Source organism: Bos taurus, chromosome 2 (assembly GCF_002263795.3).
Source record: "Bos taurus isolate L1 Dominette 01449 registration number 42190680 breed Hereford chromosome 2, ARS-UCD2.0, whole genome shotgun sequence".
NCBI classification, from domain to species: domain Eukaryota; kingdom Metazoa; phylum Chordata; class Mammalia; order Artiodactyla; family Bovidae; genus Bos; species Bos taurus.
In genome coordinates this window covers 107,257,197-107,282,236 of record NC_037329.1, presented here as the reverse complement: position 1 = coordinate 107,282,236, position 25,040 = coordinate 107,257,197, and the positions used below count along the sequence as shown (strand labels likewise).

Here is a 25,040-nt window from a genome sequence, read left to right as displayed (position 1 = left end):
ATCACTTCATGGGAAATAGATGGGGAAACAGTGGAAACAGTGTCAGACTATTTTGGGGGGCTCCAAAATCACTGCAGATGGTGACTGCAGCCATGAAATTAAAAGACGCTTACTCCTTGGAAGGAAAGTTATGACCAACCTAGATAGCATGTTCAAAAGCAGAGACATTACTTTGCCAACAAAGGTTCATCTAGTCAAGGCTATGGTTTTTCCTGTGGTCATGTATGGATGTGAGAGTTGGACTGTGAAGAAGGCTGAGTGCTGAAGAATTGATGCTTTTGAACTGTGGTGTTGGAGGAGACTCTTGAGAGTCCCTTGGCCTGCAAGGAGATCCAACCAGTCCATTCTGAAGGAGATCAGCCCTGGGATTTCTTTGGAAGGAATGATGCTAAAGCTGAAACTCCAGTACTTTGGCCACCTCATGTGAAGAGTTGACTCATTGGAAAAGACTGATGCTGGGAGGGATTGGAGGAGGGAGGAGGAGAAGGGGATGACAGAGGATGAGATGGCTGGATGGCATCACTGACTCGATGGATGTGAGTCTCAGTGAACTCTGGGAGTTGGTGATGGACAGGGAGGCCTGGCGTGCTGCGATTCATGGGGTCGCAAAGAGTCGGACACGACTGAGCGACTGATCTGATCTGAAGGGATGCCCAGACAGCTAGGAAAACGTTATTTCTACGTGTGCCTGTGAAAGTGTCTCTGGAAGAGATTAGAATTTGAAATCAGTAGATTGAGTAAAGAATTCCAATGAAGGGGATTCAAGTTCAATTCCCGGTCAGGGAACTAAGATTCCACATGCCCTGAGACAACTAAGCCTGTGCCTGGCAACTAGAGAGTCCTAGTGTTGCAGCTGCGAGCCTGCATGCTCTAGAGCCCATGCCCTGAAACAAGAGAAGCCTGAGCACAGCAGTGAAGACCCTGTACAGTCAAAAAAAAAAAAAAGAGAAAAGGTAAAGAAGACCACCCATGCAGGTAGGCATCATCCAATTCATAGAGGATCTTAATAGAAGAAAAAGATGGAGGAAGGGCAAATTTTCTCTCTTTGCTTGAGCTAAGATGTCCATTTTCTCCTGTCCCTGTACGTCATAGTAAAGAATACTAGTTCTTACACAAAGGGCAGAAGAAAATCACCAGAGGTTTTAAGGAAATGAATAGAATGATGATGTAAATTTTTTTAAAAGACTATCCTAGCACTGTTGGAGAATGTACTGAGAGAGGGCAAGAGTAGAACACACAGATCTGCTAGGAAGTATTGTTTCAGCTCAAGGGATGCTCTGGAGGCTTGGACTGGGCAATTGCACAAGGCTGAGCACCTCTAGCTGGCCATGAACTCTACCCAGAGGAGCTTGAGCCTCAGGGGGAATCCAGACCCGCACACTCACCAAGGGAACAGCTTCTGACTCCTGTCACCATGGCAACTGTGCTTCCTTCGCCCAGATCGGTTGCTAGGGTAACATATCAGCACTGAGTGAGCCCCATGATAAGAACTGGTTACCATGGTGTAGTCTGCAAACAACATTCTGCTGTTCTCCAGGTGAGGGTCCTTGACTGGCTCTAAAACAAAGGGAAAATCAAGGGGCTGGAGAAAAGATCAAACACAGAAGCCAAGGTGAGGCCAGTTTGTGGGGCAGGTGCTGACTCACTGTGCCTCAGGGCTTGCACAAATCAGGACAGTTATTAGAGCCTGTTCTTTATTACAGGAGGAGGAATTTACATTTTAGAGGGGGAGTGATATAGCACATATACACACAAATTGAGAATCCCATGTTTCCTACCATTTTAGGGTTTCTTTGAACTATTTCCTTCTCCAAGCAAAACTTTGCAGCTAATTGAAGCATTTCTGTCCTCCCCACCCCAGCCACTTTGCTATCTACAGGGGCAGTTCTAGGACAGCCTGTTTTTGAAATTTTTAAGTCATATGAAGTATGTTCTCAGGCCACATTGAAATTTAAAAAATAAGTAAATAGCCAAAAAGCCTTTAAAAATCCCCTATAGCAACATCCTTCTAAATAATCCATGGGTCCAAAGAGTCACAAGAAAAATTAGAAAACATTAATCATTGACAGTCAAAACATGAAAAACTAATGCTTAAAGGGAAATGTATAGATCTACATGCCTTTATTGCAAAGAATAAAACATTTAAATCAATGATCTAAGCTACCAACTCAAGAAGTTAGGAAACAATAAGTGAAACTCAAAAAAATAGAAGGAAATAATAATAAAGAATGGATATCAATAAAACGGGCAAACCAGAGAGAAAAAGCAATAAGACCAAATGTCAGTTCTTTAAAATGATCAATAATATTTATCTCTAGTTACACTGATGAGTAAAAAGACAGAAAAATACAAAGTATCAAAATCAGGAATTTAAAAAGTGAAATCACTTCAAATTTCTGCAGCTATTTAAAGGATAATAAAGAAATATGAATATCTTTATGCTAACAAATGTGATAGCTTAAATGTTGTGAATAAATTTTTTGAAAAATTCAAGTTTCCAAAAGAGATGTGAAAAGAAATAGAATATCTGAATAGCTAAAGAAATTAAAATTGTAATAAAACTTACTCACAAAGAAATTCTAAGTCCATACACTCAGAAAAATATTAATCATACAGAAACTCTGCTGGAGAGAGTGTGGAGAAGCCTCCTACACTGTTGGTGGGAATGTAAATTGGAACAGCCACTATGGAGGACAGTATGGAGGCTCCTTAAAATATTCAAAATAGAGCTACCATGCACGCACACATGCTAAGTAGCTTCATTCATGTCCGACTCTGCAACCTTATGGACCGTAGCCTGCCAGGCTCTTCTGTCCATGGGATTCTCCAGGCAAGAATACTGGAGTAGGTTGCTGTGTTCGCCTCCAGAGGATCTTCCCGACCCAGGGACTGAACCTGCATCTCAAGTCTACTGCATTAGCAGGCAGTTGTTTTTTGGTTTTTGTTTTACCACTGGCGCCACCTGGGAAGCCCAGAGCTACCATATGACCCTGCAGTTCCATTCCTGGGCATATATCTGGAAGAATGATACATGCATCCCAATGTTCATTGCAGCACTGTTTACAATAACCAAGACATGGAAGCAACCTAAATGTCCATTGACAGAGGAATGGATAGAGAAGAGGTGGTACATATATACAGTGGACTATTAGTCATAAAAAAGAATGAAATAATGCCATTTGCAGCAACATGGATAGACCTAGAGATTGTCATACTGAGTGAAGTAAGTCAGACAGAGAAGGAGAAATATCGTATGACCCCTCTTATGTGTGGAATCCAAAAAAAAAAAGATACAAATGTACTTACTTAAAAAACAGAAAGAGACTCACAGACTTGGAAAACAAACACAGTTGCCAGGGGGAAGGGTTGGGGCGGAGGGATAGTTAGGGAGTTTGGGGTGGACATATACACACTGCTATATTTAAAATGAATAACCAGCAAGGACCTACTGTATAATACATGGAACTCTGTTTAATGCTATGTGGCACCTTCACAGGAGGGGAATGGGAGAGAATGGATACATGTATATGTATAGCTGAGTCCTTTCTCTGTTCACTTGAAACTGTCACAACATTGTTAATCGGCTATACCCCAATACAAAATTTAAAGAATAAAATAACTTGTATCCAGATCATGTCATCTGTCAATAAAGATAGTTCTAATTTTTTCTTTCAAAAAAATCATACTGAAACTCTTTCAGAGCGTAACAAAAGAGAGAATGCTTTCTGATTGATTTTATGTGGTCTGCAAAATATTTGGAAGAAAACATAGAAGAAAATCTTTGTGAGTTTGGGGTAGGCAAACATTTCCAAGAACCAAAAAAGCTTTAGCCATAAAAGATAAACTTAATAAATGAGATTTCCTCAAAATTAAACATTTTGCTCTTCAAAAAAAAAAGCACTATTAAAAATTTTAAATGAAATGCTCAGAGTTGGAGAAAATATTCACACACCATTCATCTGTTAAAGGAGTTGTATCTGGAAGTACTGGGGATTCCCAGTTGGCTCTGTGATAAAGAATCTGCCTGCCAGTGCAGGATGATGCAGGAGACATGAGTTTGATCCCTGGGTTGGGAAGATGTCCTTGGAGAAATAAATGGCAACACACTCCAAGATTCTTGCCTGGAAAATTCCATGGACAGATTAGCCTGGTGGGCTACACAGTCCATGGGGCCACAGAGTCAGATGCAACTGAGCACACACACATCTGAAAGTATTAGAGAATTGTGTTAATTAGGGAATAGACATTGTGTTGATTTCCAAATGCTGGTGTAACAAGTCACAGCAAATCAAACTTAGTGCCCCCAAAACAATGTTGTTATCTTATATTTCTGGAAGTCAGAAGTCTAAAATTAAAATGTGTGGACTTCCTGGTGGCCCAGGTGTTAAGATTCTGCCTGCCAATGCAGGGGACACCAGTTTGATCCTTGGTCTGGGAAGATTCCACATGCCACGGGACAGTGAAGCCCATGTGCCACAACTACTGAAGTCCACATGCCTAGAGCCAGTGCTCCACAACAAAAGAAGCTACCACTATGAGAAAACTGAGCACTGCAAGAAGAAAGTACCCCACTCTCTGCAACGAGGAGAAGTCCACAAGAAGTAACCAAGACCCAGCAGAGCCAAAAATAAATAAATAAATATTTTTAAAGATAATAAATAAAATGTCAGCAGGTCTCTGCTCCTTCTGGAGGTTTAAAGGGAGAAAACACATTCTTACCTTTTCAGCTTCTAGAGGCTGTTTGCATTCCTTGGCTTGGCCCCTTCCTTGAATCACTCCAACCCCTAGCTTCCAATGTTATATCCTCCACTACTGACTCTAACCCTCCTGCTTCTCTCTGTGAAGACCTTTGTGATGATGTTGCACACACTCAGAAAATCCAGCATATTCTCCCCATTTGAAGTGAACTATCTTCAAAGGCTAATCACACCTGCAAAGTCCCTTTTTCTATGTAAAAAAACATGGTCACTATTTCAGGGATTCAGACGTGGACATCTTTGGGGTTCTTTATTCAGCCTACCATAGGTATCATAATGGTATTGTGGCTATGTAGAAAAATATCATTAATTCTAAAAGATGTATATTGAATTATTTAGGAGTGAAATGTCATGGTGTCTGTAAATTACTCTTAAACACTTCAGCAAGTAAAAGAAGCAATTGTGACAAAATCTTAATAACTCTTAAGTCTGGGTGATAAGAATATTCATGTTTCATGTTTATTCATTTGAGTCTTCTCATTTTTAATATTTGAAAACTTTCATAATAAAATTTTAAGTTTAATGAAAAAGATATTCAAATGTCTAGAGCTTAGGAAGCTCAAATATTAGCCTGTAACTAAGAAAGTGTGGAAGCTATGGATCAGTTAGTTATTCAGTGGTTAGTTATTGCAATAGCTCTATTAAAATGGGTACAGTGATTTGAACTAGGATGATGGCAGTGGATGTGGAGAAGATAGTTTTGCATATACTTAACAGGTCAAACCCATGATGGTTGGGGATTTTAAGGTAGGTAAGGGTGAAGTAAGTATCAGGAAAATCAAAATAGACTAGATTCATTGAATGCCAGCTATCCAGTTGCTGTACATATTCAACCCTCACAACAAATCTATGAGGCAGGTGCATTTCACACCAGCATTTTACATGCAAGCCCTCTCTCCAACTTTGGGACTGGGTAAAGAGGCAGTAGTCCTTGGGATCTGTTTTATTAAAAGAGGAGTGGGCTCCTAGGTTTGGGTGGCTGTGGGGCCGGTAGGGGCTGGGTAGGCGTAGGCAGGGGCAGGGCCCGCCAGCGATTGGCCCAGCTGCCAAGGGAGGGTTGTGCAGATTCAGTCTGGCTAGCCAGCGGGTGGGAATCGACAGTCCGGCGCAGTCCCTCCGGCAGCTGACTGCCATCTCTTCGACTTAGGTGGGGAACCAGCGCAGCAAGCCCGGGAGCATGCAGCGCCAGCTGTGGCTCGGGGGCTTCCGGGGGCTCTGGCTGCTCGTCTGCTTCCTGCTGCTGAACAGCCGCCTGGGGGGCTCCAGCGACGTTAGTGGTCACGGTCAGGAGGAAACCTGGGGTGGGGTGCGGGCAGGGCCAGAGAGTGGTTCTGAGTGAAGTGGGTCTGGGGACCTCAAGGTTAGGAACTTCGGAGGAAAACAATGTGTTTAGGGAGTAAGAAAAGAAAAGTGCGCGGAAGGACGCGCAGGCTTGGAATGGGGATCGGTGTATGGGATCTGGACCTAAGAGAAGCCGACTCAGGGGAAGATTGGGAATTAGGAAAAAGGACGGAAAAACACAGGGGCTCAGGGAAGTAAAACTGGCATGTGCGGCCACAAGAGAAGCAAGACTTGCCGAGGAGCGGGGGAAGAGATGCCTATGCCTCAGGGATAGTCAGGGGCCAGAATCTCTGGACAGTAGGAGCAGGGATCCCGGGTATCCGGGCCCTGGGAGAAGACTGGGCCGAGAGATGAACCAAGACTTCTTTGTAAGCCCCTGGAGCCTGGTATTTGTGATCCAGTTTCCGGGAAGAATGGGAGGGCTAGGCTGGGGGAAAAGAAGATGAGGCAGAAAAGGTCCATCTTCTTCCTCCCCCTTCACTGCGCCATCGCTGACTCACATTTGAGCAGCCAGAGACCGACTGCGCAGACTCGAGGATTCCAGCACCCGGAGCTTCTGGCAGACGCCGCAAACTCCTAGGCTGGCGCCAGCTCTGCTCGCCCGATTCTTGGGTTTAGAGGCCAGTGCAGAGAATTCACGAAAACCTGTAGGAGGAGGCCCGGTGGGTGGGGGTGGGGAGAGAGTAGAACCCTCAAGCTTCTTAGGGATGCCTAGCTCTCTTTACAGCTCAGAGCTTCCTCCATGCCAGGATTTGGCCACCGCTCAGCACCGCGGACAGCGCCAGGTGCCCCTGTAGGTTTGACTGAGGGTGTCCGGGTCACCCTGCCAGTTCTGGGAACGCTGCCCCAGAGAACGATATCTCCTTCCAGAACTTATATTCCTTCTTAGTATGACGTTTTCCTCCTTCTCAAAGCCAGGGAAATAATAGAATCCATTTAAATCGGGAGGAGAATTTCCTTTCCATAATGACTCATGGTAATTCCACCGTCGGAAACAAACACCACCACCCCCTCAAAAAAAAAAAAAGAAAAAAGAAATAAGCAAACAAAAAAAAAACCAGACTCCAACCCTACCCCATCTACTTGGAATGAGAAAAGTGTATAGCATTAGGGATTATCTCCATCCCCCTAGCCTTTCCATATGCCCAGTGGCAAATTTTAGCCTTCAGGACAAGGCTCCAGACACTCAAAACCTATGCATACCAATACTTTCTTCCTCTAAAGATTTCAGGACTCCTCTCCAATTGTCATGCGTGTGTGCTCATGCCGTACTCACATACTCAGTTGTGTCCAGCTCTTTGCGACCCCATGGATTATAGCCTACCAGGCTCCTCTGTCCATGGAATTATGCAGGCAAGAATACAGGAGTGGGTTGCCATTTCCTCCTCCAAGGGGTCTTCCTGACCCAAGGATGGAATGATTCTTTACCACTGAGCCACACTCCAGTCCCCTTCAATCCCCTCCAGGCTTTAAAGCCTTCCCTAAATGCAATTCCCCTACTTTCCATGCCCAACCTGTTCACCTGATTATCCATTTATGTGTGTGGCTTTTTGAGTATCTGCTTACCTCACCCTCCATGGGCTGCTCTTTGCCTGTAAGCTTGGCTCTTATCTGGAAGTTGCTACCAAAAGTGAATGAGGTGGCAGGGGTTAACAAACAGGGAAGGTGGTGATGGGGGGAGGGAAGAATAAAAAGGAAGACCTGAAGGGAGGAGGGGGTCAGGTGAGGGGGACAGGGACCATTGAACCCAGGGGAGATAGTGGAAGGAATCTGCTTTATTTCAACTGGAATTTGGAAGGCTTCTAGTCAAGATCCTTTCTCACACCACTTTTTTGCCCTCAGATGGTCAGAGCCAAGTGGGAGTGGGGCAGCTCTGGCCCCTCCCAGGATTTACCACCCCAGTCTTCAAGCACTTGCAAGTTTTACTCCAGCAGATTATGCCCCACGGTGAGTAAGAGCTAGAGAAGAAAGGCTGGGGCTTTGTTACATACAGAGGTATAGTGAGGGGCTTTTGATCTGAGAACAGGCTTTCTTCCCCTAATGTCTCTACTTGACTCTCTCTATCATGTTCACTTCATGGAGAATGGGGAGAGACCAGAATGGGGATGGACCTGGAAGGGCAGGCTGTTTGCCCTCAAACCCCTGGAAGGGCCCAGCACAGGCTTCTAGAAGAAGCCCCTGGAAAAGGTCAGCATCTAATTCCTTGAGACTAGCCCCAACTCCAGGCACTAGCAGATTTTTTCCAGAACCAGGAATCTTTAAATTCTCAGCCAGGAAAACATACATATACACACACACTTAAACCTCTGAGTAGGAAGCATAATAAATTGTATGACAAATACAAAAGAGGAAGGAAGGGAGTGGGAAGTCCTTTGAAGACAGACGGTTGACCATTTCTTAGAGGAGATTTTCATGAATGAGGGAAGAGTCAGATAGGAAATCTGGCCAGAATTCATATTACTACTATCATTACTGATGTCTAATATGTGTGTAATGCCTTAGCACAGTCATTCTCAACATGCATCCTCAGACCAGTAGTATCAGCATCACCAGGAAACTTCTTCAAATTGCTAACTCATGAACTTCACCCCAGACCTCCGGAATCAGGAACTCTAGAAGGGAAGAACAGCAATCTGTGCTTAACAAGCCTTGCAGAAGATTCTGATGTACCCTGAAGTTTGGGGATCACTCACTGCCTTAGAGTTTTCACAGCACTCTTCACATCCCAAATCTCGTTCAATCCTCACAATAGTATCAAATGAGTTAATGAAAAAAGTACAGCCCTAATCTTAGCCGAATATATATTACATGCCAGGCACTGTGCTAAGCAACTTTTATGTGCCATCTCATTTAATTCTCTCCACAGATTGTGACTCTTTGTCTTACTTTGAGGGAAAGGGGGAGTGTTTGCTTCACTCTGGTCCCTGGAGTGGGCCAGTCAGAGCATCCCAGGTGTTAATTCACCACATCCTTTCACCCTGCAGATTTGTTCTGGAAGGATGACATGACCCAGGAAGTGATGACCCAGAAGATGGGTCGCACCAGCAAACTCCATCCTGAGGATCCATGTGTGAGGAGTGGGCCAGCAGCCTTCCCCACCAGAACCCCGGGGGTGAGGTGTGTGAAGCCTATGGTCAGCCCATGCCGTCTAGTGGAGGGATGGAGCAGGGAGGGAATGGGTGTTCAAACTGCAGGAAAGAACTGCCAGGAGTACTCTGTGAATGATTCAGAGGTCCTGTCTTGGATCTGCAGGAGAAAATTCCATGAGCCTTAGTGACCTGCAAAGGCAGAGGAGAGGGGTTCTGGCAAGCCTAGGTCCCATTTGTCATCCTCATCTCTTCTAGGGGCAAGCAAGAGGAGAAACTTCGACTCCTGTTCCCCAAGGTGAGACTCATGTGTCTTCTCAAGACTTCTAAAGCCCTGACTTTGAGTTCTATCTCTTTTTCTCTGGGGCCCTGACACCCTTTTCAGCCTCCTTCTTGACTCCTGGCTTCCCTCCTCACAGAGCCCAATGGTCAAGGTGAACAAGGATCAATGCTTTACCTCCAAAGTGGTTTCAAAGGTTCTGAAACATGAGGTGGCTAACCCAGTCAAGGTGAGAGGCTCTCGCTTTTTCAGGGGAGGTTGGAATTGCCAAGGACATGTTTAAAGGAGGGAGGCAGGTGTGAAGGAGAGAGTGGGTATTGGGCTGTGAACAGAGAAGCTGAAGAAAAGATCTCTCCCAATTGAAGGGTACCCCCACTTTCCTGCCTTTCTCAGACTACTTGTGAACATCCATGTAAGAGATTGGGGTCGTGATGCAGGTTCCAGGCATCTCTAATGATCATCGCAGACAATCATGCATCGGCATTGAGTTTACAATAGACATGGGAAACTGCAGAGTTTTCAATATTGAGTAAAAGGTCCTCCTTTCTCCACACACTCCCTTGTATACAGGAAGTGATAGCAAAGCTTCTTTGGATGAACAGGAGAGAGAGTCCAGAAGACTTCAGCAATTCCTGACTTTGCTCTACTTTGTACCCTGGGCAAGTCACCTGGGCAAGGCTCTGGGTTACCTCCTTAGGAGGCTTGAACTCTTCAGAATCCAGGTTGAAAACACCCATCTAGCCCTCCCATCTATCTTTACATCTGAGACTTTGAGGCCCAGGCTAGTCCAGCAACTTACTCAGGGTTGCATAGGAGGTTATTGGCAGACCCAAGACTGGACCGAGGTCTCCTGATTCTTAATCCTTTCCATTGCACAGCTCCTGCCCTTCTTTCTGCTCAGACACTGCAGTGGGGATGGGGCTGCCCCAGACATCAGACCTCCACATTGACAAAAGTTTTTTGTTTCGTTTTTTTTTTTTTGACTAAGACCTAAATTACAAGAAGGTGGTAGCCAACAGAAGATATGAAGGAAGGGCCTCCCAGGAAGAGGACAACACAATGAACATGTCTGGAGACAAGGATACTATGGCATGTCTGAGGAACAGATGGGAAAGTCAGTGGTAGAAGATTAGGTTGGAGAAGTAGGTCCAGGGTTGACCACACACCAGCTCATAGATCTTGGTGAAAGTTTGGATTTTATTCCAAGTGTGGTGGCAAGTTGACTGGGAGATTCTGAGGAGGGGGATATTATAATGTGGTATGATATTAAGAGGCCACACCAGTGATATCGGGGATGGACTATAAGGAGAGTGAGAGTGAACACTGAGACCTGTAAGGAGCTGATCAATCTGGTCTAGGGGAGACAAAGGTGTTGGCTGTGGAGCTGGCTCTCCAGAAGCAGTCTGCACCTCTGGGGGCTTCTAGCCCCTCATGCTCTCCTAGGAAACCACTTCCCACTCATAGGATGGCAGCTGTGCTTCCAAAGCCCAGATCGTTTGCTGGCTCCACACACCCAGAGCTGAGTGACAGACCCACCTTGAAGAACAGGTTGTTGGAGAGCTTTTGTGAAAGCAAACAAGGCGCTGCCATTCTTCTCTAGCCCAAGCCCAAGGGCAAACCATGGGACAAGAGCTCTGTGAATTCTGTGTGGGAGTAAAGGTGACAGGCCCTCAATTGATGGGCTGAGTCACTGCGGGCTGACTCAAATCAGGCTGTTATAGAGGCATCTGGGGGAGGAGTAGGTGAGAGAGGGGCCACCTCCCCACGTACTGATTCCGATCTTCTGTTTCTGGTTTCAGGGCTTCTTTGAGTCGCCCCCCACTGTGGGCCACAACCTTGTCGCCGACTGAGACTTCATGTGAAGCCTCTTTGCCCCGGTGCCCTCCTCATTGCCCTCCAGAGGGGCAGTTCTGGGATGATCAAAACCTGGATCAATAAAGTGACTTTGATGCGAACACTCTGTGACTTTCCTTGAGGCAGGACAGGTCAGGTTTGGATGTGAGAGAGGTGGGGCCAGAACAGTGACTGGGGTGAGGAGAGCACAGTTCCCCAGTGCTGCTGGAGAGTGCTTCTGTCTTGTTTTCCTTCCAGTGACCATTCCTGAAGTGAGGATAGTAAGGGTGGGACCACAGCTGGAATGGCAGCCTTCTTTACACGTATCCAGCCATGCTGTGTGGTCCAGTTGCCCATCCTTCCATGTCATTGGAAAAGACCCTGAGGCTGGGGAAGATTGAAGGCAAGAGGAAAAGGGGCCGACAGAGGTTGAGATGGTTGGATGGCATCACCAACCTGGACGGGCCTGGACTCTGCTGTTTTATAAGGGTCTCCACCTCCAATATTATAGCCCCTGCCAGGGCTGCCCCATTCTTTGTGCTCCCAAAAATCAACACACAGGTGCTACAATCAAAGTGTACACACGTTAAATGATATTTTGCTGACTCTTCCCAGTTTGCTCCTGGTAGCTTGTTCAGTTGCTCAGTCATGTCTGACTCTTTTCAACCCCATGGACTGCAGCACCGCAGTATTCCCTGTCCATCACCAACTCCCAGAGCTTGCTCAAAGTCATGTCTATCGAGTTGGTGATGCCAACCATCTCAACCTCTGTCAGCCCCTTCTCCTCCTGCCTTTAATCTTTCCCAGCATCAGGGTCTTTTCCAATGAGTCAGCTCTTCACATCAGGTGGTCAAAGTTTTGGAGCTTCAGCCTCAGCATCAGTCCCTCCAAGGAATATTCAGGATTGATTTCCTTTAGGATTGACTGGTTGGATCTTCTTGCAGTCCAAGGGACTCTCAAGTCTTCTCCAACACCACAGTTCAAAAGCATCAATTCTTTGGTGCTCAGCCTTCTTTATGGTCCAGCTCTCATATCCATACATGACTACTGGAAAAACCATAGCTTTGACTAGACAGATCTTTGTCTGAAAAGTAATGGTAGCTTAAAAATCTTACAAGGGAGTGAGTGATCTGATCATTCATACTCAGCCCAGTCAAACACCAGAATGTCCTATTTGCAAAGCTTTATACTTTCAAGGTACTCTCAAACTCATTTAACATTGCCAGATGTAAGCACATGGGCAGATAACAAGATTTTGTTCCTCTGAAGAACTGGGATTTGGCCACACATCTCATCCAATTAAACAACCCAGAGAAGTTAAGTGACTAGTTCTTGATGGCACAGAGTCATGGTCATGCTGCTATTTTTTCTCTCTCCGCCTCTACTTGGTGTGTTCAGGAAATGTTTCTAAATCCAACACTAGACCAGTCGCATTCATTTGTACCTAGTTCTCATTAAACTGGGCAACTCCTGCACTTACCCACATATCCCCCTTATTCATTCCCTTTTTATTTCTAAGAAGGAAAATGGGGAGAAAAAGATGGGTATTTTTAAAAAGGAAGGTAAGTTTAGTTCTTATTGCAGAGGAGCAGGTTATATGATTTGGATGATATAATTTGATAGAAAATGGGAAACCAGTGAAGGTCTGTTGAGCAAGGGAGTGACACCATGAAAGCTGAGCTTAAGAAGAACAATCTCACATTTCTGTGTAAGGATGGACTAGAGACTGGGAAAGGGGTGGAAACATGCCAGAAGAACTGCTGAAATAGTGTGGCATGCCACGTAAGGACCTGAATTGGAGTCAAAGAGGACATATAAGAGAGATAGTTTGAAGGATAAATTAATAAGCCTTGGCAATTCTTATGGGTTGAATCCTGTCCCCCCTAAAACTCATATGTTGAAGTACTAATCTCTTGTACCTCAGAACATGATGTTATTTGAAAATAAGAATGTTATAGATGTAAATAATTTAAGATGAGATCATTAGGGTGGACCCTAGTCCAGTATGATCACCTTCCTTACAAAAAGAGGAAATTGGAGACAGACATTCATAGAGGGGAGATGACATGAAGAGATACAGGGAGAAGATGGCCACCAATAAGCCAAAGAGAGGGGCCCTGAGTAGATCCTTACAGCCCAAGAAGGAACCAACTCTCGTAACATGTTGATTCTAGACTTCTAGCCTCCAGAACTGTGAGACAATAAATGTCTATCATTTAAGTCCCCAGTTTGTCATACTTTGTTTCAGCAGCCGTAGGAAACTAATTCAAGTGACTTTTGTTTTTGTTAGAGATGTTCTGTCTCAGTGAATAATGGACATCTGGATGGTTGGTCAGGGAAGAAAAATGGATGTTCTCTTAAAGCTTAAAGCTAAAAGCCTACTCAAGGACATCAAAACGGCAATCTCCTAAGCCATTACTTATTGCCTGCATGCCTGATTATTTTCATCAACATATAAGTATACTACAATATCTCCTTTGTTCAGTTTAGTTGCTCAGTTGTGTCCAACTCTTTGCGACCCCATGGACTGTAGCATGCCAGGTTTCCCTGTCCTTCACAAACTCCTAGAGCTTGCTTAAACTCATGTCCATTGATTCAGTGATGCCACCCAACCATCTCATCCTCTGCCATCCCCTTCTCCTCCTGCCTTCAATCTTTCCCAGCATCAGGGTCTTTTCCAATCAGTTGGTTCTTCACATCAGGTGCCCAAAATATTACAGCTTCAGCATCAGTCCTTCCAATGAATATTCACAACTGATTTCATTTAGGATTGATTAGTTTGATCTCCTTGCAGTCCAAGGGACTCTCAAGAGTCTTCTCCAACTCCACAGTTCAAAAGCATCAGTTCTTCCATGCTCAGCTTTCTTTATAGTCCAACTCTCACATCCATACATGACTACTGGAAAAACCATAACTTTGACTAGATGGACCTTTGTCAGCAAAATAATATCTCTGCTTTTTAATGTGCTGTCTAGGTTGGTCATAGCTTTTCTTCCAAGGAGCAAGTGTCTTTTAATTTCATGGCTGCATTCACTATCTGCAGTGATTTTGGAGCCCAAGAAGATAAAGTCTGTCACTGTTTCCTTGTATCCCCATCTATTTGCCATGAAGTGATGAGACCAGATGCCATGATCTTAGTTTTTTGAATGTTGAAATTTAAGCCAGCTTTTACACTGTCTTCTTTCACTTTTATCAAGAGGTTCTTTAGTTCTTCTTGACTTTCTGCCATAAGGGTGGTGTCATCTGCATATCTGAGGTTATTGATATTTTTCCCCACAATCTTGATTCCAGCTTATGCTTCATCCAGTCTGGCATTTTGCATGATGTACTCTGCATATAAGTTAAATAATCAAGGTGACAATATACAGCCTTGATGAACTCTTTTCCCAATTTGGAACCAGTCCATTGTTCCATGTCCGGTTCCAACTGTTGCTTCTTGACCTGCATACAGATTTATCAGGAGGCAGGTAAGGTGGTCTGGTATTCCTGTGTCTTTAAGAATATTCCATAGTTTGTTGTGATCTACACAGTCAAAGACTTTAGCATAGTCAGTGAAGCAGAAGTAGATATTTTTCTGGAATTCTCTTGCTTTTTCTATGATCCAACAGATGTTGGCAATATCTCCTAAATTTTTTTCCCCTCAATTTCTGCTTCTTATGGTAATAGTTCACTAGATAATTCAAACTATCTGACCTTCTGACAATTTGTCTTAATCTGGTTCCTCCTCAAATCAAAGCCTGAAATAAGGGTTTACCTGGGGATCATGTAAATTAGGAAGAAACACAAGCTGGAATCAAGATTGCTGGGAGAAATATCAATACCCTCAATATGCAGATGACACCACCCTTATGGCAGAAAGTGAAGAAGAACTAAAAAGCCTCTTGATGAAAGTGAAAGTGGAGAGTTGAAAAAGTTGGCTACTCAACATTCAGAAAACTAAGATCATGGCATCTGGTCCCATCACTTCATGGGAAATAGATGGGGAAACAGTGGAAACAGTGTCAGACTTTATTTTGGGGGGCTCCAAAATCACTGCAGATGGTGATTGCAGCCATGAAATTAAAAGACGCTTACTCCTTGGAAGGAAAGTTATGAGCAACCTAGATAGCATATTGAAAAGCAGAGACATTACTTTGCTGACAAAGGCCCATCTAGTCAAGGCTATGGTTTTTCCAGTGGTCATGTATGGATGTGAGAGTTGGACTGTGAAGAAGGCTGAGCACCGAAGAATTGATGCTTTTGAACTGTGGTGTTGGAGAAGACTCTTGAGAGTCCCTTGGCCTGCAAGGAGATCCAACCAGTCCATTCTGAAGGAGATCAGCCCTGGGATTTCTTTGGAAGGAATGATGCTAAAGCTGAAACTCCAATACTTTGGCCACCTCATGCGAAGAGTTGACTCATTGGAAAAGACTGTGATGCTGGGAGGGATTGGGGGCAGGAGGAGAAGGGGACAACAGAGGATGAGATGGCTGGATGGCATCACTGACTCGATGGATGTGAGTCTGAGTGAACTCCTGGAGTTGGTGATGGACAGGGAGGCCTGGCGTGCTGCGATTCATGGGGTCACAAAGAGTAGGACACGATGGAGTGACTGAACTGAACTGAACTGAACTGATTTAAATTAGGATTAGATTTCAAGATGAAGACTGAGAGAATGCTAAGGCTGAAATATGGGGACTCTCTCAGGCATCAAGTACAGTGTACCTGACAACTGTCCTCTGAGATAGAGAAAAGGAGAGTATTCTATAGCCCAATTTCCATTAGATCAAAGGTTTCTCTGTAAGATGCTAAACTCCTCATACATTCAGGTTTTTCTCGCATGAGAATGTCTGAGCAGATTCCCATGGATACCTAAAGCTGTGGTGAAAGAGAGGACTCAGGCCAAAAACAAAAGATCTGCCCTGTTTCTGCTAGTGGGTCAGGTGCTATCAGCTTACATCTGTACGTAGGTGGTGACTGCAGTGATGGCTACAGTTAAAAGGTAACCCAGGAGGATGCAATAAATGGTGTCTGATATACCTTAAAAGCTAAAAGTAAAAATACCCAAAATCTTCTTAAAAGCATTAAGAAACTAGCAAAAGACTGAAAAGTGATACACTCGGGTCAAGATCCAGGAAAGGAACAGAATCCAGAGGTGGTAAACCCAATGTTCACAGTTGCTTTGGCCTGGGGAAATACTGCATTTTAAGAAGCAGACAAAAAGCTGATTTAGATAGCCTGTGGAGCTAGAGGAGCAGGTATCAGTGTTCAAGCCCTTGAAAGGAAGAACTGCTCCCTGTTTTGATCTGGGACCAAGAAGCAAACTTTAGGAATAAGGAGAAAATGAAGTCAATCTACCCTTACTCAGATTGCAACATGTATTAAGGTTAAGGTTATACCAGATCACTAGTGCTTTTAGGCACCTGTAGAAGTAAATTAAAATCCTCTAAGACTTTAAATTATTTCTACAAATAACTTTTCAAATGCCATACTCTGCACGATAGATAGGGGTTCCCTGGTGTCTCAGTGCTAAAGAATCCACCTGCAATGCAAGAGAGCTGGGTTCATCCCTGGGTTGGGAAGATCCCCTGGAAGAGGGCATGTCAACCCACTCCAGCGTTCTGGAAAATCCCAAGGACAGAGGAACCTGGTGTGCTACAATCCATGGGGTCACAAAGAGTTAGACACATGAAGTGACTTAGCATAGCCCAGCACAATAGATAACAGAAACAGACTCACTGCAATCCAATGTTTCCAAAGCAAAGCAACTGTGCTTTACCATGTTTAAGTATATAAATGCCAAATTGTAATTTTTGACAAGGATCTAGAAATCACAGAAAGTAATATTGGAAGATTTTTTTTTAAAGAATAAAACATATCAAAATACATGAGGCAAAAACTGATAGAACTGAAAGGAGAAATAGAAAAATTAGCTTTTATAATTGAAGACTTCAACACTCCTCTGTCAGAAACTGATAGATCAAGCAAGCAGAAGATCAGTAAGGATATAGATGACCTGAACAGAACAATTATTTGATTTGATCTAATTAACATTTTGGCAAAGAAAATGGCAATCCACTCCAGTATTCTTGCCTGGGAAATTCCATGTCCATGGGGTCATAAAGAGTTGGACATGGCTGAGTGACTATCACTTTCACTCAAAAGTATAGAATATACCATCCAACAGCAGCAGAATACGCATCCTTCTCAAGCTGATGTGAACTGTTCATCAATACAGACCACCGTAAAGCACGCCTTAACAAATTTAGAAGACTAGAAATCATAAGATACATTCTTCAACCACAATGGACTTAAACTAGAAATCAATAACAGGAAGATAGCTAGAAAATCCCCAAATATATGGAAAACACCTCTCTAGACAATCCATGGGCCAAAGAAGAAATCTCAAGAAAAATTTTAAAATATTTTGAAATAAATGAAAATGTAATTTATCACAATTTGTGGCATGAAGTGAAAGCAGTACTTAGAAGGAAATTTATAGCATTGGATGCACACATTAGAAAATAAGAATGATCTAAAATCAATAAATTAAGTTCACGCTTTAAGAAACCAGATAAAAAAGAGCAATTGAAGTTTAAGCAAGCAGAAGAAAACACATAACAAAAATTAGAGCAGAAATCAAAAAAAACTGAAAACAAGAAAATAATAAACAGAAATCAATAAAACTCAAAATTGGTTCTTTGAAAAGAAAGAGAATCAAATAAAAATTCAAAACCTTAAAAATGTGAGAACCCAAATTTTAAATTAATTGAATAGATATAATGGATTCAGTTCAGTTCAGTTCAGTCGCTCAGTCGTGTTCGACTCTTTGTGACCCCATGAATCGCAGCATGCCAGGCCTCCCTGTCCATCATCAACTCCTGGAGTTCACTCAAACTCACGTCCATCGAGTCGATGATGCCATCCAGCTATCTCATCCTCTGTCGTCCCCTTCTCCTCCTGCCCCCAATACCTCCCAGCATCAGAGTCTTTCCCAATGAGTCGACTCTTCTCATGAGGTGGCCAAAGTATTGGAGTTTCAGCTTCAGCATCATTCCTTCCAAAGAAATCCCAGGGCTGATCTCCTTTAGAATGGACTGGTTGGATCTCCTTGCAGGCCAAGGGACTCTCAAGAGTCTTCTCCAACACCACAGTTCAAAAGCATCAATTCTTTGGCGCTCAGCTTTCTTCACAGTCCAACTCTCAAATCCATACATGACCACTGGAAAAACCATAGCCTTGACTAGATGGACCTTTATTGACAAAGTAATGTCTCTGCTTTTCAATATGCTATCTAGGTTGGTAATAACTTTTCTTCCAAGAAGTAAGCGTCTTTTAATTTCATGGCTGCAATCACCATCTGCAGTGATTTTGGAGCCCCCCAAAATAAAGTCTGACACTGTTTCCACTGTTTCCCCATCTATTTCCCATGAAGTGATGGGACCAGATGCCATGATCTTAGTTTTCTGAATGTTGAGCTTTAGCCAACTTTTTCAACTCTCCACTTTCACTTTCATCAAGAGTCTTTTTAGTTCCTCTTCACTTTCTGCCATAAGGGTGGTGTCATCTGCATATCTGAGGTTATTGATATTTCTCCCAGCAATCTTGATTCCAGCTTGTGCTTCTTACAGCCCAGCATTTCTCATGATGTACAAAAAAGATCTTCACGACCAAGATAATCACAATGGTCTGATCACTCACCTAGAGCCAGACATCCTGGAGTATGAAGTCAAGTGGGCCTTAGAAAGCATCACTATGAACAAAGCTAGTGGAGGTGATGGAATTCCAGTTGAGCTATTTCAAATCCTGAAAGATGATGCTGTGAAAGTGCTGCACTCAATAATGGATTAGAGACTGCTGAAACAGAACTGGTGTACTAGAAGATAGGTCACAAGAAACTTGGTCCATCCCTCCAAAAAATACAAAGAGGCAAAGGGCAGAAAATGTAGAAAGAAAGGATAAGAAACCAAGAGCATTCAGTGAAGAGGTCCACTATTCATTTACTTGAAATCCCAGAAAGAGAAGAGAGAATAGGACATAAGCAATATTTTAAAAGATTACGGCTGAAAAATTTCCAGAGCTGTTAAAAGATATCAACACACTGATTCAAGATTGGCAACAAATATCAAGCAAACTATTAAAAAATAAAAAACTAAAACTAAAGCAAAAAATAAGATGAAACTGCAGGAAAGCAAAGACAAAGGAAAAAAAATTTAAAGCAGCTGCGAATTTGGTGGAGGAGAGGATTACTTTCGAAAAAGCAACATTTAGTCTGATAATTGACTCTAAGACAGCAGCAATAAAAGCCAGAAGACAGAGAAATGATATCTTAAGTGTGCTGAAAGAAAGTAACAGTCATCCTAGAATTCTATAACTAGCAAAATTATCCTTCAAAAGGAAAGAGCTCCACTTCTGTCTGGGTTGCAGGAAACTCAAAAGATAAAGACTCTCATTCTAACAACAAGAAGATAGCTGGTTTAACCACAGAATCTTTTTTTTTTTTTTTTTTTGAGCACATCACAGGAAATGTCTGGTATACACAATGAGACTTCTAGGGTGCTAGAAATGTTCAATTTCTTGACCTGGATTACATGGGTGTTCATTTTGTAATGATTTATTGAGCTGTTCCCTTTTGCTTTATGCATTTTTCTGTTTTTTATGTTTCACAATTTACAAAGTTTTTAAAAAGGAAATAAATGGGGTGAAGTGATAGATATAGCAGGGGCAATTGTGGATGGTGTAGAGAAGACTTTCTGAAGTATATTTTATTATGTGAGTTTGATCTTTAAACAATGCAAATATTTTACATATTCAAAAAATAAAAGTGTAAGAATAAAAAGCAAATCCTAATACTGAAAATAAACAAACCAAATTATATATCAGATTGGTAAAAAATGACTAAACAAACAAAAGAATTATTTCAAATGACTTTAGAACACAGTATTTTGATGGCATGGGAAATAGATGGGGAAACAGTGGAAACAGTGTCAGACTTTATTTTGGGGGGCTCCAAAATCACTGCAGATGGTGATTGCAGCCATGAAATTAAAAGACGCTTACTCCTTGGAAGGAAAGCTATGAGCAACCTAGATAGCATATTGAAAAGCAGAGACATTACTTTGCCAACAAAGGTCCTTCTAGTCAAGGCTATGGTTTTTTAGTGGTCATGTATGGATGTGAGAGTTGGACTGTGAAGAAAGCTGAGCGCCGAAGAATTGATGCTTTTGAACTGTGGTGTTGGAGAAGACTCTTGAGAGTCCCTTGGCCTGCAAGGAGATCCAACCAGTCCATTCTAAAGATCAGCCCTGGGTGTTCTTTAGAAGGAATGATGCTAAAGCTGAAACTCCAATACTTTGGCCACCTCATGCGAAGAGTTAACTCATTGGGAAAGACTGTGATGCTGGGAGGTATTGGGGGCAGGAGGAGAAGGGGACAACAGAGGATGAGATAGCTGGATGGCATCACTGACTCCATGGACGTGAGTCTGAGTGAACTCCAGGAGTTGGTGATGGACAGGGGGGCCTGGTGTGCTGCAATTCATGGGGTTGCAAAGAGTCAGACATGACTGAGTGACTGAACTGAACTGAACTGAACCCTAGGGGTTATAAGGACAAAATAAACTACCCAAAGTCTTAGGTATATTCGCTGTTTTATTAGGAGAGTAATATTTATATTATTTGTGAGTTATTGTGTGCATATTGTAGGATCAAACATATAAATGATTGTGTTGGTGTTATTAGAAACCAAATTTTTCAGTATAATAAAGAGATACAGGTATAAAATTAAGAGGTCAGTAAAAATCACAGCTAAATTTTAATTGGAAATAGTGTGAGTGAGGTGTGTGTATATGTGTGAGTGTATCTTTATATCCTAAGTCTATGCACTGAAAGGACCTAGGAGCAACATCAATCATCTCAGTAGTCATTATGACCCCTAGGATCCACATTATGGTCCCTAAAATCAGTCTTTACTAAAAGCTACCAAATCTCTGGAGGAATGGCTGCTTCCATGTCTGGGGCAAGGAATAAAAAAGATTAACACATCTTCAATTCAGTTCAGTCACTCAGTCGTGTCTGACTCTGTGATCCCATGAACTGCAGCACACCAGGCCTCCCTGTCCATCACCAACTTCCGGAGTCCACCCAAACCCATGTCCATCGAGTTGGTGATGCCATCCAACTATCTCATCCTCTGTCGTCCCCTTCTCCTCCTGCCTTCAATCTTTCCCAGCATCAGGGTCTTTTCAAATGAGTCAGCTCGGGTGGCAAATAAGTTTCTAAACAGTAATATAAAAATTGTCTACCAATATATTATTCTATAATACAAAGCAAGGAAAGGAGCTTTAAGTGATTAATGGGATGTTTCAGAAGGAAACAAGAGCCAGTTTTAAAAGGCTTTCACTTACTTCAGGACAATTTTTATATTACTGTGATTGACTGATACACATTGAATATATAAAAATCCATACTTCCATAGTAATGCTCAAACAAGAAAAGTGATAACAAATATGTTTAGAAACTTATTTGCCACCCTTGACAGTAACTGTTATACCAACTCATTACTCTGCAAATGAAGAGTTAAAGAGAAGAGACTACCTTCTGAATTCCGAATTCTTCTTTATGAAATAAGATCAGCTAAAGGAAATAAGATCGGTTAAAAGAATGATAGACAGCTCTCTGCTCCTGCCTGTTCGACAGATAGCCGTAATTTCTGTGCTGTGCCAGCCACATCCCTGAGACAAGATGGTGAAGGTCGGAGTGAATGGATTTGGCCACATCGGGCGCCTGGTCACCAGGGCCGCTTTTAATTCTGGCAAAGTGGATGTCGTCGCCATCAATGACCCCTTCATTGACCTTCACTACATAGTCTACATGTTCCAGTATGATACCACCCACGGCAAGTTCCACGGCACAGTCAAGGCAGAGAACGGGAAGCTCATCATCAATGGAAAGGCCGTCACCATCTTCCAGGAGCGAGATCCTGCCAACATCAAGTGGGGTGATGCTGGTGCTGAGTATGTGGTGGAGACCACTGGGGTCTTCACTACCATGGAGAAGGCTGGGGCTCACTTGAAGGGTGGTGCCAAGAGTGTCATCATCTCTGCGCCTTCTGCCGATGCCCCCATGTTTGTGCTGGGCATGAACCACGAGAAGTATAACAACAACCTCAAGATTGTCAGCAATGCCTCCTGCACCACCAACTGCTTGGCCCCCCAGCCAAGGTCATCCATGACCACTTTGGCATCGTGGAGGGACTTATGACCACTTTCCACGCCATCACTGTCACCCAGAAGACTGTGGATGGCCCCTCCGGGAAGCTGTGGCATGATGGCGGAGGGGCTGCCCAGAACATCATCCCTGCTTCTACTGGCGCTGCCAAGGCTGTGGGCAAGGTCATCCCTGAGCTCAACAGGAAGCTCACTGGCATGGCCTTCTGCGTCCCCACCCCCAATGTGTCAGTTGTGGATCTGACCTACCACCTGGAGAAACCTGCCAAGTATGATGAGATCAAGAAGGTGGTGAAGCAGACATCAGAGGGCCCTCTCGAGGGCATTCTAGGCTACACTCAGGACCAGGTTGTCTCCTGTGACTTCAACAGTGACAGTCACTCTCTACCTTCGATGCTGGGGCTGGCATTGCCCTCAATGACCACTTTGTCAAGCTCATTTCCTGGTACGACAATGAATTCGGCTACAGCAACAGGGTGGTGGACCTCATGGTCCACATGGCCTCCAAGGAGTAAGGTCCCCGGGTCCCCAGCCCCAGCAGGAGCATGAGAGGAAGAGAGAGTTCCTCAGCTGCTGGGGAGTCCTGCTCCACCTTGATCCTCCACCACACTGAGAATCTCCCGACCTCCACACGTTTCCATCCCCAAGGCCTTGAGGAAGGGGAGGGGTTTAGGGAGCCCTGCCTTGTTGTGTACCATCAATAAAAGTACCCTATATGCACCCCCCAAAAAAATGAATGATAGAAAATCATGATTTTAGTCAAGGATCATCAATGAATGGCAAAACAATTGGGTGAAAAGTTGATGGGGGACTAGATATTCTCACAGCACCAAAATATTTTTTGACAGATTGCATCCATACTGGTCACAAGAGAAAAATGTAACTTTACCATAGAGATCTGGCTGTCTCTACCTTAAATCAGTGATAAATTTTAGCATCACTAATAGTGAGACAGCAAGACACTATGCACTTCCTGAAATAATGTAATTGGAATCATGTAGCACCACCTGTGAATTTTAAAATATTTTTACCTGATCCAATCAAGACTTAACTCCTATTTTCCAGGAAATACAGGGGCTACACAGTATACATACAGGGGAAATACAGGGAAACATGTCATGAGGAAACAGACAAATCCGGAAGGTGAGGAGTTAGAAAACCTGACCTGATCTCTTCTACAAGAAACTGTCAAAAATGGGGGGAGGGGTGGCGAGGAAAGCACTGTTTATGCTAAAATTATTAAAGAGAATTAAGAAATATAACCAAATACAATGGTGGTCTTTGATTGACTGCTATTTTGAACGAAACAGTGGAAAAAGGACATTTTTGGAAATGGTTTGAGACATTTCAATATGAACTGAGTATGAAATGCTATTTAGAAATTACTGTAAATTTTGTTAGGTCACAATGGCAATTTGGTGGTATAGGAAAATATCCTTATTTCTTGGAGATGCATGTTGAAATATTTAGAAGGGAACTTGGGCTTCCCTAGTAGCTCAGCTGGTAAAGAATTCACCTGCAATGCAGGAGACCCCGGTTTGATTCCTGGGCTGGGAAGATCCCCTGGAAGAAGAATAGACTACCCACTCCAGTATTGTTGGGCTTCCCTGGTGGCTCAGGTGGTAAAGAATCTGCCTGCAATGTGGGAGACCTGGCTTCAGTCCCTCAGTTGGGAAGATCCCGTGGAGAAAGGCATGGCAACCAACTCCAGTATTCTTGCCTGGAGAATCCCATGGACAGAAGAGCCTAGCAGGCTACAGTCCTTGGGGTCACAAAGAGTCAGGACACAACTGAGCAACTTTCACTATACAATGTCTATTGTTTACTTTTAAGTATTAAAAAGAAGTAAATATAGCAAAATAATAACTGTTAAGTCTAGGTGATGAGTATATGACTATTTACTATGCACCACTATCTTCTTTATCTTTTTATTTATTTTTTTGTATTTTGGAGAAGTTTTACTGAAAAGCAAGAGAGTAAAGTGATCAATTTTGAACTTTAGAAAGCTCACTCCCAAGCTTATTGGGTGACAAGAATGGAAGCAAAAGTCTAGTTAGATGATTACTGCAATAGTCATGAAAGAGCACATTGGTTGGGGTAGGACCATGAGCATGGAGAGAAGTGGGATGATGGGAGATATATTTTTCAAGCAGAAACCATAAGATTTTAATAGACCAGCCATGGAAGGGGGTGAAAGAAAGGTGAGGCAAGGCTAACAAAAAAAAAAGCCAGTACGTATCCAGTGTTTAGTACAATGGCTGTTCTAAGTGAGCCACATGAGTGTAATTCTCTCAGTCTTCACAGCCACCTCGTACTACTGGTACCTTCATTTCACAGACCAGGAAACTTGGGAGTAGAGAGGTTAAACATCTTGCCCAAACTTATACCCCTAGTAGGTGGTATTTCTAAAACTGGAGTCCAAGCACACATGTGTAACCATTCCTGCTCTTAAGGATGACAATCAGTCAGTCAGTTCAGTCGCTCAGTTGTGTCCCACTCTTTGCAACCCCATGGACTGCAGCATGCTAGGCTTCCCT

The 25,040-nt window shown here is 43.3% G+C and overlaps 1 protein-coding gene and 1 pseudogene across 3 annotated transcripts; both read left to right on the top strand.

The window, feature by feature from the left end:
- The first annotated feature begins 1,465 nt into the window (after positions 1–1,465).
- Positions 1,466–11,419, top strand: RESP18 (regulated endocrine specific protein 18). 3 transcript variants are annotated; one of them, XM_059892941.1, is made up of 7 exons: positions 1,466–1,537; positions 5,905–6,040; positions 7,941–8,045; positions 9,083–9,215; positions 9,443–9,482; positions 9,604–9,693; positions 11,264–11,419. In XM_059892941.1, the coding sequence occupies exons 1-7, from the start codon at positions 1,481–1,483 to the stop codon at positions 11,312–11,314; spliced, it is 612 nt and encodes a 203-aa protein (XP_059748924.1). In that variant the 5' UTR covers positions 1,466–1,480; the 3' UTR covers positions 11,315–11,419. The 3 variants fall into 3 exon arrangements, with proteins under 3 accessions (XP_059748924.1, XP_059748925.1, NP_001071365.1); XM_059892942.1 differs by having other exon boundaries at positions 1,527–1,612; NM_001077897.2 differs by lacking the exon at positions 1,466–1,537 and having other exon boundaries at positions 5,879–6,040.
- Positions 11,420–21,956: 10,537 nt separating this feature from the next.
- On the top strand, positions 21,957–23,060 carry LOC783612 (glyceraldehyde-3-phosphate dehydrogenase-like; annotated as a pseudogene).
- Positions 23,061–25,040: the final 1,980 nt, after the last annotated feature.

Excerpts from the sequence above, each read along its gene's own strand:
- RESP18 (XM_059892941.1), top strand. The coding sequence starts at position 1,481 with ATGATAAGAACTGGTTACCATGGTGTAGTCTGCAAACAACATTCTGCT. Across the intron at positions 1,538-5,904 it reads AACATTCTGCTGTTCTCCAG|GTGGGGAACCAGCGCAGCAA; the intron begins GTGAGGGTCCTT and ends TCTTCGACTTAG. Across the intron at positions 9,216-9,442 it reads ACCAGAACCCCGGGGGTGAG|GGGCAAGCAAGAGGAGAAAC; the intron begins GTGTGTGAAGCC and ends CATCTCTTCTAG.